Consider the following 12,596-nt stretch of genomic DNA (forward strand, 5'->3'; position numbering starts at 1 on the left):
TTATGAAATACATAAACACACGCGGAAATTAATAACTCACTTTTTAGGAATATACGCATACAATTCTATCCTTATAGTAAGGTTAATAATACAGCCAGCTATTGGCTGCAAGGATCTTTGCAGCGTATTTGTCAGCACACTTGTACAATAGCGAGCTCTTCACCATTAATACATGGTCCACTTGTCTCTCTCATAAAGTTGATTGATTTTTGTGTCGAAGCCAGCCGTAAGCTTACAGCCCGCTTCTCCTTTCTCTCCTTTTTATCTCTCCTCCACCTCAGCATTCAGACTGATTACAGTATTTAATAATACTTGCTCTTTACTCTTATGAGTGGAGATACTGTTACATCGACTCTCTCGTAGGAGTACAGAAATGCATGGTATAGTAGCGAGCTAAGATATATACAAATTAAGAGCAACTTTAAGAAACTTTCTATATCTTTCCTTATTGTTAGGAATAGAGATTTTGATGGAAAAATACCTGTCGGTGTTTAACCAGCTGCCCACCGAAGGATATACTCAAGGTGATAAGTTTTAGGTGAGGAGACGCTGAGATCAGGAACTCGAAGGTGCAAGGAACACAAAACTTAGACAGGTTCGGGCCGCGAGGTGCGTAATACCCTACGTACGGTGTGGTGGTTTGTATTGCCTTTAGTGTAGAATGATCTGGAGATCTTGTTTTGAGAGGGTCCCCGTCCCCCCTATATATCCGGGAGGTCAGGGTTATAAGGATACTAACCAACACCAGCTAAGAAATCGTACCAGAGCATATCTTAAGCAGATTACTTCTATATCGGTTAGCTTTATCTCCTACTTAAACGGGATAAATAAGAGATAAACGAGATAAATAAGAGATAAGATGGACTTAATCTCTTAAACCTTTTTAAACTACGTTATGTACACAGTCCCGTGGCCCCGGGTCTGACAATACCATCGAACAGCTTGTCTAAGTGGTTATCCAAATGTAGCCATCCTCCATTCCGCATTTCTCGGTAGCCAAATATAGATAACGAAAATGATATTTTAGAGTGTACACAAGATATAGAAAAGTTGTTGGAGAGAAAAAATATATAAAAATAATAATTTTTATGCAGAACGCTCTTCAAATAATAATTTAGCGAGTAAAATTTACAAAGACTCTTTGGGGATGCTAAGCCATGGGCACCTAACTGCTCGCTATATATTAGTTTAGCCACGTTTGTGTCGCAGTCACCGAAGGCATTTAATTTTCAGCAGTAAACAATCCTAGCTACTGTGTCGGCTTGCACATCGTGGCACGGGCGTGTGCCAATTTATATATAGCTGAGTAGTCAGATATACAGTACGTTTGTAGGTAGAGGCTCGGGAGACCATGCATGTGCCAATTTGTACTGGAACTTGCAATCCAGTATGGTGCCGTTTTTCCTAGTCTTGGTACTGCTACTATAAATAAATAAACTAGTATAATGCGTGCAGCGCACACATATTTTCGCTCTATATAATGTATATCGATCGATAACAATGGAGAATGCGTGCAACCGGAAAAGCATTTGCAGCCACCAGCCAGGCCGAACCACCGGTCGGTGCTGTACATTAATTACGAGATGCCCCGTATTTTCCGCCGCTCGGCCGTATTCGTATCAAGGCGGTGAGATATACGCAGCCATGTGGACCAACCTTCCAAATTAAACATTTGTGATCAACTAGTATTCTTTTTTATCATCATGATGCGTGTGGGAATTGACTTATGATTGTGGCCGGGGTATATAATAATAGTTTTCTTTGGAGCCACCTGTAATAATAGATAGATGAAAGGTGTCGACAGGGGCGGGCCAAAATGAGAAAGAACAAATTGAGGTCTGCTCTGTTACTACATTTGGGCCGTTGTCTCATTTCTGGAGCACCAGCCCACCATGAAACTCGTAGTAGGAGGTCTCGTCTCTTCTGTCGATAAGTTTGCTAGTTTTTTTTTTTAGAAACCGGGTTAATATATTACCTATGATTCTTGATGTTTACATTCTTACAAAGACATCCTTGGAAATAGGAAAACTACAACTCTGCCCTTGCAAGAACATCCCGGTCGTTCTCGTCGCCGGCGAACGGAGCTTCCTGCAGCTTGAAGCCGTTCCCCTTCCGGACGATGAAACACCATAGTTTTTGATTGCCTCCAAGAGTAGTATATTGAAAGCATCGACATACCGTAGAAACGCTGAACACCCTGGCTGAAGATGGCCGTCGGCCATCACCTCGCCGAGAAACTAGAAATCTGACTCCTCAAGATCCACCAAGAACGCCGACTCACCAAACGACGAGACAACCCATCGGGGAACTGTACCACCTAAACAGGCGGGAAGCAAAATCCAACCCGATTTCTCAGTAACGAGTTGGTAGGCATACCTCCCAGATCCATAGCCGACGCCAACATCAACAGAGATGAGGGAGGGACAAGCAAACCCGACGAGATCCGAAGCATGGAGACCTTCAGATCCGGGCAAGGTCGCAGCATTCCAGCTCTTCGGATGAACCGGAACCCGAACCAGCAAGACGGAGAAGGGGCAGGAGAAGTTTATTCCATGGCAACAGCGTCTCCTCCATCCTAGAAACACTGCTTAGACCTAAACTACTCAAATAAAGGAGGAGTATGTACAACGGCCACCACATTCCTCGTTCCCCACCCGCTCCGGTGCCGATCCAGCTACCGGAGCAGAAGGGAACGGCGGAAATCGGCGCCGGAAGCTGGTTGCCCGATTTTCGCCTCCTCTCAACTGTAGCGGAGGAAGAGACGAGAAGACTCTGGGCTCTGCTTTACTCCTCGGCTATCGCCTTTGCAGCAGGCGAGGCTCTCGCCGATAAGTTTGCTTGTTGAGCGGCAGAAAATAAAGGCCCAACCGGCCCATCTTTTCATCTGTGACGGCCATATATGCTCAGAGATCATTGCCAACTCCCGTGGAAAGTGCTTCCTGTAATTCTCTTTGTGCATTGGTGTACAAAACGGGTTCCTACTTATCTCTTTTGCTCTGAAACTGAAACTAGTCGCTATTTATTTTTCGAGTGTGTAGTAGCAGTACAAATGTGGGATGCTGTCTCGCAAGCAGTGGGGAGATATGTGGGGAATAATTTTGAATCTATTAGTATTTGCTGGTTTAGTTTAGAAAAGTTTACTGTTGTTAATATGGTCTGTGCTGCTACGCTTTAAAGTTTATGGAAATTAAGAAATATCCTCTATTTTCGTAATGCTGATTGGCAGAGTACGAAGGTCTTACTCATAAGAATAGTAAGGATGGTGCAGAATTAGCAAATTTTATGCTCGGAGAAGGAAAAAAAAATCTCGTGATTGCTACCTCAGCTTTAAAGCGCATAGCTCTCAATCCTGGGAGAACTGCCTAGAATTACCTGAAGAAATTACAAGCTGATGAAGACTTTGTGAAGATCCTGGGGTCTAACAACTTCAAGAAGCTGAGCATGAGCATGAACCGGAGGAGCCTAGGGAAATGGATGGAAGAAACTCCTAAACTGGCATCTCTGTTCATGAAAAAGTGGAGGATGCTGATAAATACGCTAGAGGAAACGCACAACCAGGATCTGGAGCTATCATCGGAAGAAGTTTCTGTCAAAGTATGCTCGTGGATAGTGGTTTCTGCTAGTTTTTCTCTGTCCAGCTTTGTTCTTTGGCGTGCGGTTGCTATTTCATGCTGGGTGTTGATGGCAGGGCCATCCAGATGGTGTAAACACTGTTAACCATTATGCTGCGGCTTTGAATGAAAAGCTGAGGCGTGGCCCTAAAACTTCAAAGAAAACGGGTTGCAAGTATCGCTGTCCTCAATTTCCGTATTGGATCCACGACGTGTGTTCTGTTTTTTTTCTTTTTGCAAGTGTGTCCTCAATTTCCTGTAATAAGCCCTTCCCTTCAGGCTCGGTTTATGCTTGGCGGAGAAAATGCAGAACAAAGATTACCAAGAGCAGCGAAAAGCTTTTGATGGTTTTAATAATCTACCGATCTACCTTAGGTGTCATAATTTTGAAAGGAGAGAGATAAAAAAAACTTTTTAGTTGACCTCACAGACCTCCAACGTATCTTGCATAGAGCTAGTGATAGAGATGCATTTTTTGGAGTGAGGTATGCTGAGAACGCCTGTCACTTCCCATCATCACCCAATAAAATATCTCTTTTGGACGAAAGTTAAAGTCTAAGGTCTGTGAAAAGAGAGATATCAGGTTTCAATTCGCCCAATGGTGAAAGTTCAACTTATTAAGAGTTTATATTTGCTTTTGTTCTGCTTGGAGACCACCGGGAAAGATTTCCATGACACCAAACCAAATAAACCAAAATTCCAAGCATTCAATAAAAAATAAATAAATTTCATTATAATTTGTATATGTGTGTTCTATGACATGAACATGTACAGTGGTGGCTGAAAAATATAATTGTATACACGGTGTTATATAATCCTCAATCACATGCAGGCACCATAATTTAATGTGGCATGCATGATGAAGTAGTAGTACGTGATCACAGCAAACCATCCGATTAGTAGTGGTTACTTAGTTGACCATCCAGCACTTCTTTCTGATCTCGCCGTTGGTGCTGGTCTTGGTTCCGGCGCGGCCCATCTTCACCATCGCCGCCTTGAACTTGGCCTCCCACAGCCCCGGCGTGAACGCGTTGTCGCTCACCATGTCCGCCGTCTGGTTCGACGCCAGCAGCGCGGCGTCCGACCCGAACAGCACCTCGTGGTTGAGCACGTTCCTGTAGTACTGGCTGTCCAGGCCGTCGGGTGTCACGAAGTCCTGCGGCACCGTCGGGTCGCCGCCGCCGCCGCACTGATCGGTCAGCGAGGCGGCGAGCGTGGCGTTCATGTCCGAGGCGTTGGGCGAGAGGCGGTCGGAGAAGGACGAGCAGTGGGAGCGGCCGACGGTGTGCGCGCCGGAGAGCGTGACCATGTCCTCGGTGTCGAGCCCCTTGGCGGCGAACATGTCCTTGAGCTCCTGCAGGCTGGCGAACGGCGGCGGCAGGTTGGCGAGGGCCTCGCTGTCGAGCGACACGCGCCCGTCGTAGCGGCCGCCCGGCATGTCGAAGTCGACCGCATTGCCGCTGAGGAAGTAGGTGGCGTCGCGGCCGGCGAAGGCGACGATGTCAGCGCACGAGACGACGCCGGGGCAGGCATCCTCGAGTGCCGCCTTGGCCGAGTCGATCACCTCGAAGCCGCGCAGGCTCAGGTTGGGCGCGCTGGCCCTCTCCGTGGGTTGGGTAGAGCCAGTCGTGTTCAGGAGAACAGAAGCATCGCACCCCTGAATCACATCAACGCAGGACGTAATCAGAACAGAGAGATTCAGAACATGCTACATAAGTACATCTAATCAACTATTGGTAGCCATCAATGGCTAGGCCGTCGTTGGCTGAATGAGGGAGATGGGGAATACTACCTGAACGAAGCAGTCGTGGAAGAACAAACGGATGAGGCCGGCGCCCGTGCCACGGTTACTGTCCGTGGCGCTCTTCACGGCCTCCCTGACGATGCTTTCCGCATCGGGGCACGAGTACTTGTAGTAGCCGACACTAAGCCCTGATGGAGCGGTGCTTGGGCCAGGGCTTAGACTAGCAGGAGGGTAATTGGGTGGACTTGAGATTGAGCTAGATGGGATCGGGCCTGGGCTTGGAGCTGGAAAGGTGGATGGAATCGGGATTGATGGGCTTGGGCTTGGGGAAGTGTACGCTGGCGAGCTTGCACTCGGAGAGTGAGATGGTGGAATCGGGCTGGGGTTCATGCTCGGGCCATAGCTGGTTGGGCTTGGACCTGGTGAAGGATACATCGTTGGTGGGTTTGCGCTTGTTGGACTTGGGCTAGCGCCTGGAGGGTATGCGGTTGGGCTTGGACTCACATTGGAAGCATAAGTAGGTGGGACCGATGGGCTCAAAGGGCTTGGGCGAGGAGGATATGTAGGTGGAGTCGATACCAATGGGCTTGGGGTGGGAGGATAAGCTGGTGGTGGAGTCGAACTTGATGGACTTTGGATTGGTGGATAAGCCACCGGGCTGGGGCTAGGCTGAGGATTAGCGGGCTGGCTTGGGCTCGGAGGATATGCTGGTGGATTTGAGCCCGGTGGATTTTGGCTTGGAGGACTGGAGATTGAGTTTGGGCTCGGCGGGCTCAGGCTGGCGGGTGGGCTTGTGCTCGGAGCGTAGACGACGTTTTGGCACGCCGCGGAGCCCAGGAGCGCAAGCAGAGCTATTGGGATGGCAAAGCTTGTCGCCATGGTTGGCTGATGATCTTCGTGTGCTTTGGCTCGAGATCACGCGCGCCCTTGGATTTATAGCCCTGAGGCGAGCGAGGAGGCGGAGAGAGCGCGAAGGCTAGGGAATGTTCCCGCGCGTCGCGGTGGGCTCCGCAAGAAGTTGGGACGGGGTGCATGAAGGGTAACATGGAGGACAGGACACAAGGCACACAGCTCAGGCCGTTGACCCTCGGCGCGTTCAACCAACTGCCACGGCACGCACTGAGATATGACGACCGGTAGATCGAATTGCGCGTACGACGACCATGCATGCATGATTGGTTCTGAAATCGCGGCAGGGATTAGTCCTTCTGCCTGGCTTAAACAATGCAGGTACTGATGATGTGGGCGACCACAGCAGCCGATTGATGGCCATTATTCCCGTTTGACACCTACCTCGACATCTCTCTTCTCGTATGCGTATGTATGTAATTGATCGAAAGTGGGGGCTGGTGGTTATGCTAGCCGCGCGCCGTGTCGGCGCATAGTTTTATGCGCAAGGACCATGTGATAGATGTCGGTGCAATTAGCCAAGTACTAAACGCGAAGTGATGCATGATGATATGCAGTATAGCTCGTTTTCGTTGGACACACCGTGGAAAAAAGCCTGTACAGCCCAGTGGTTACTCGGTAGCATATTAAGTTCTAGGTTCGACTTCTCATGGAAGCAAATATTCTAGAATTTTCAGTGGTAGGCGGCGTTCCTATTGACAGCGAGGTGTTTTTTTTACTTCGTCAATCTTGAGAATTTGCCAGCTCAGTCTTTAAAGATGCTTATTGGAGTATGGTTTGCGTACGTACATTTATGAGGGTGAGTGTGTATATCGGAAGTGTCTGAGTTGTACTGTGTAATGAAAAAATAATATAAAGGTAATAGCACCGGAATGCACCCGTCACTGTACTCTCTGGCTGGCTTCAGCTACAACGCAACTTGGATCGATCGGACTCTGTACGCCCAGCGCATACACGGATTCACTCCTGAGCAGATAGATACACCGGATGCTTGCTTGCACAAAACAGCGAGTAGCGCCAAGCTTTAAATATGCCGCCGCCCCACCGTATCTGACTTGTGCGCAGTACAAAAATTGTTTTAGAGAGCGATCCGAACAGTGGCGGCCTGATCGAACCACCGACCCGGTTGGTGCACGTAGATTTCCATACGTACACACGCAGCAACCTGGCGGTATCCAGTCCAGTCAGTGTATGAAATACTCCACTGAATATTCATAATTCTGGTATGACCGCACGAAGCAACAAAAGAAAAAAGAAGGTAAAGGAAGAGGCCCAAAATGCTAAAAAAGGAGGCCGACGAAGTGAAGCGGCCCAAAGAAAAGCTCGAATTCGGAGGCCGCGAACCATAACATACAAAACCGGCCCAAAACTCCACCGCGTGATCACAAAAGAAAAAGGCCCGGTCTGCCTTGTCCTTTTTTATGGCGGGCTGCTTCCTCGACTTTTTTTAAAAAAAAGAGTTTTAAAAAAATAAAATTCGAAAAAGGGGTGCCGGTTGGGAACATTTTGAAAAATGGGTACCTCCCGCACGCTGATCGGGCGGGAGTTGTGGGGCCGGGAACCTCCCGCCCATCCAGCGGGTGGAAGAGGCCCCTGAGGCAGGCATCCCGCCCGGCCAGTGGGCGGGAGGTTCCCCTACTTATTTTATTATTATTTTTTGTTGGAATTTATATTTTACAAACTATTTAAAATTCAAACTTTTTTCAAATACAAGATTTATTTGCCATACTCTTTTGTATACATTAAAAAATTTAGTTCAATTTTACGAAGAAGATTACGGTATCTAAAGCTCGTATGAAGATCATTAAGCGATAACGTTTTGCAACGTAGAATTCAAATATTACGATAGTACGGTACATGAAACCACTAAAAATAAAATAGTATGATAATAAACAAGTTTAAATATACAAATGTCAAGTCACGGTTATAATTACAAACACACATAATGATATGTTAAAAGTCAATGCGGCAAATATTACAAATGGTCTACTAAAATTACAAATACACATCCAAGTCTGATACAAACTCAACGCGGCAAATATTACACATGAGCAAACAACGTTCAAATAAAATTACAACTCAACGATGCCTAATGACGTAGTAGCACTCGATCGTCGACGTCTCCCACTTCTTGATGCAACCGGAGGTCTTCCATCTGTAGCATCACCTGTAGGGCCAGCTTCGGCAGAACTGGAGCCAGCATCATTGTTTGGACAATGTTTATACATGTGTCCACTCTGATTACATGCACTGCAGCGCTGTATCCTCGGACGGAGCTCTGACTCATCCATATCATTATGAATACGCCGTGTCTCACAGCGCCCTCTATTAACGCGAGCTGATCCTGTATCTGGAATATATATCACATGATTCGTTGTCTCAGTGAACGATCCAACCATACGGAACCCGTAGATCTCATGCTGCCAGGTGCTGGCAATTGTCTCCTTTCTGAAGTAATGGGAAACATATATATCGACAGGATGTCGAATATCCGCACAAACAGCCATTACATAAAAATAAGATATGTGCTGCAACTTTGGCCTCATGCACGAGCAACAACAAGTTCTATCAAATTTGAGAATGCACTCCTTTAGAGGAGTTTGACGTCTCATGCCACGTCGTGCTCTGTCTTTGGGAGCTACTTCAAACTTGAGCTCCTGTGTACCACATTGCCGTACGTGGTGTAGCTGGGCGCTAACTGCCTTCTTAGTCATATATTCTGTCATCATTTTTCTTAAATATCTGTCAGGATCTTGCATGAATGCCTGATTTTTAGTGAACCGATCCCTAAAGTAATCGGTACACCCGCGGACGATGAATTCCACAATTGCAACCAGTGGAAGCCCACGAACACCTCGCAACACCCAATTGTAAACCTCGGTGAAGTTGGTGGTCATTATGCCGTACCTTGCACCATCGGTATCATAAAGTAACGCCCACTTCTCCTTCGGTTCATTCTCAATCCATTCAGAAAAGATTTTCACCGCTGACCCAGACCTTCTGCGAGTACGTGTAGTATCCGTTGGTAAAAGATATAAAGCCTCTGCTTCATTCTGTGCAGTTCTAGTTTTTGCTGCGTCATCGCTTCTTTTCTTCCCGATCAGTTCATCAAGTTTCTACCACTGGTTATTAAATTTTTGCTGATTTATTTCTTTGCATAGCCTCTTGAACATATCCATAAGGTGCTTGTTGTTGAATTGTCTGAAAAAGTTTGCACCAATGTGTCTCATGCACCACCTACTGCGAACATCACGCCACTTGGGCGGCTCTCCGGTCTCCACACACCCCTCCTCCTCCTGCAAATCTAGTATTGCCCTCAGTATTGCCGGCGTGACGATCATGAATCAGCCAGACATCTTCCCTATCCCGAACGACTGCAAGCTTAACCCATTCCAGGAACTAGTACCAACTGTCTTTGTTCTCACTCTCAACAAAAGCAAAAGCAATAGGAAGCAATTGATTATTTCCATCCACTCCAATATCTGTCAGCATTTGCAATCTATACTTTCCTGTGAGAAAGGTTCCATCGATGCATAGGAGAGGCCGGTAGTGCTGGAATGCGTTAATGCATGGACCCAAGCTGAAAAAGATCCGCTGCAATATGTAGGGCGGACCTTCTCCTCTGTCTAGACTTTTCAGGTCGTAATAGCTTTCAGGATTTCTCTGACATAGGACGGCCAGCAATCGAGAAATATTATCATATGCAGGCTCGAACGTACCGAATCTCATCTCCAACACCTTCTGTTTTGCACTCCACGCCTTGCTGTACGAGATGGTATACTTGTACTTTTCCTGAATATGCCTGATAATAGACTTTGGTTCAAATGACATGTTCTCTACTGTCATCCCATACATATCATTTGCGATGTATTGCGTAGTAAGGTTGCGATGGGTCTTCTGCACCCCCGGCAAATGACAAGTATGCTGAGTGACAATTGAGCATTACCAATAATCTTTCCATTTACCCTTATAGGCATGCACCCGCCACGGACAGCCCTCCTTCACACATACCACATCGTACTTACGAGATTTGCACTCGACTGTTTTAAACTCTCGTATAAGAGAGAGACCGACACTTAATAGCTTCCTTCACCTCTTCAATTGAGTGGTACCTCACACCCTGGACAATTTCATTCTCTCTGCAATCCAAAGACACACTAGATCCGTCATCTACGACAAGATGACTGAAGTCGCTGCCTACCCATTCTTCAGGCACATCATCGTCATCATCCGACGAATCGGCATTCATTGCTTCATCCAATTCACGTTCTTCGTCTTGCAGCTGTTCAACAATAAAGGGTATGTTCTCGCCCTCATCAGCCATGCATTGAGGTGCTGCGGTGCCACCTGCCTCAATGTTTGCCTCCTTAAATTCTTCATCAATATTTTCATCCCCCGGAGCAGCTTCAATGTTTATCAAAGGATTCTGATGCACACTGATAAGAAGTACCAGTGGCCATTGCCAATGACTTGCATTTTGCAGATAAGTTAACCAGTCATCGTTACTTGCAAGTGGCATCAGCTCCTAGATCAAAGCGTGAGTGGTACGATTTATGACGCGCTGAACACTCACAGTGTGTGTCTTCTGATTAATCCTTAATCCCCTTATTAACCAGTTGCATAGGGATTCAAATATCCTCTCGTGCGGTCTGGTAATTCCTCTGACCGCACAGTTGGATTCACTTAAATCTACCCCATTCGGCCCATAAATCACATTTGCTTCTCCGTAATATATACTGAAAATACCCTTCTTGGAAGACATATCTATCAATCATTAATAAACTAGTTATACTATATATTAATACACAACGACCCTAAATTTCAGCGATTACCAGATTATATTTTCCAGATTCTAAACTATTCGTAATATAAATTATACTAAAAACAATTGAAAATACTAAAAACTATTCAAAACATAACTATTCTAAGAAATATTTCCTAGATTATAGTTATTTTCAAGTAATTATACGGCTAGAATGAGAATATACCTCCAAATCGACGTGTGAAGAGGGCTTCGCGGCTTCTTCTTCTCTCTTCCTCTCCTCCCTTTCTTTTTTTTCTGATTTTTGCTGAATAAAATAGAAATTTTGGGGCAGGTGGGGCCTTATATAGCCGGGGGGACCTCGCGCCCGACCAACGGGCGGGATGCCCCTCGGCACCACCTCCCGCCCATTGGATGGGTGGAATTCCCCCGCAAGGACGTCTTCGCGAATAAGATAACTTTCTTATTTGTGAAGAGGCCCTCGGGGAACCTCCCGCCCGCTGGATGGGCGGGAGGTCCCCGGCCCCACGTCTCCCGCCTGATCAACGGGCGGGAGGTACCTATTTTTCGAATTTTTCCCAACCGGCCCCCTTTTCCGAATTTTATTTTTTTATCCTTTTTTTTTTAAAAAAACTCCTGCTTCCTCCCGCCTTTGTGCCTTTTTTCAGCCCACGTTTGATAGAGGATCGGAGAGGAGAGAGGTGGAATAAAAACTCGGGATGGATTTAGGAGTCTTTGTGCGAGCCGCCTCCTACACTTAGGCAACCAATATACAAGACGAGCTGAGATTCTGCAGCCTAGTAATGTAGTAGCAAACTAATAAAAACCACCACCACCGACGATCGAGGCTGCATTGTATACTTGCAGTGCTATTTCTAGTTCACAACCCTAGCCGACAGTCACTACACCGACAGCTTATAAGCTCCAGATGAGACGACATTCATGTACTAGCTAGTAGCAGCACATTAGCACGAGATGACTTTGTTTGCGTACAAAATAGAAGCGTCCGCTTTGCTCAAAAAAAAAAAGGGGGGGAAGCTTAGCTTCCACAGTTTCCCAGCTGCATTCTGCGCATAGTATGCTATACCGGAAAGAAAGGAACTCGATCTACAGAAGAAGGGACACTGCGCGTGCATATGCATATGCATCGATCGAGTCTAGCTAACTACCGGTCGGTAAGCAACGGATGCATGCAATTTGCAGCCAGATGATCGATATGATTAATACCACTTCTGGGACATCTCTGCCATCTTAGATCCAATCGGTCCAGTAATCCAGTAATGGTTAACAGGTTAAGGATCCGAGCTGCACTACTAGGTTGTTTTCTTTCTGAAACGATCCTAGCTAGCTGCACATTGTTAAACGCTTGTCGGTGCACCACTAGTACTGCTCGTTTCAGTTGTTATTATTTTTTTTGGCGAAACTGTTGTTAATTTCTTCTTCCGTGTTTCAAGGTAGAAGAAGGCCTTCCGTCAGGGCAGATTCCAGTGTAAAAGATTTATCTGTTCTCTTACAAATTCGTGCAAATTTTCTCTGAACTTATTTTTTTTTATGTCTGACAACAACTTAA

At 46.4% G+C, this 12,596-nt stretch overlaps 1 protein-coding gene across 1 annotated transcript; it reads right to left on the reverse strand.

Moving 5' to 3' along the window:
- Positions 1-4,317: 4,317 nt before the first annotated feature.
- On the reverse strand, positions 4,318-6,247 carry LOC112879304 (peroxidase 2-like). The gene is made up of 2 exons (XM_025943527.1): positions 5,404-6,247; positions 4,318-5,268 (listed from the first exon to the last, which is right to left on the reverse strand). Exons 1-2 carry the CDS (start codon positions 6,232-6,234, stop codon positions 4,522-4,524), a joined length of 1,578 nt encoding a protein of 525 aa, XP_025799312.1. The 5' UTR covers positions 6,235-6,247; the 3' UTR covers positions 4,318-4,521.
- Positions 6,248-12,596: the final 6,349 nt, after the last annotated feature.

This window comes from Panicum hallii, chromosome 2 (genome assembly GCF_002211085.1).
Source record: "Panicum hallii strain FIL2 chromosome 2, PHallii_v3.1, whole genome shotgun sequence".
Lineage (NCBI taxonomy): Eukaryota > Viridiplantae > Streptophyta > Magnoliopsida > Poales > Poaceae > Panicum > Panicum hallii.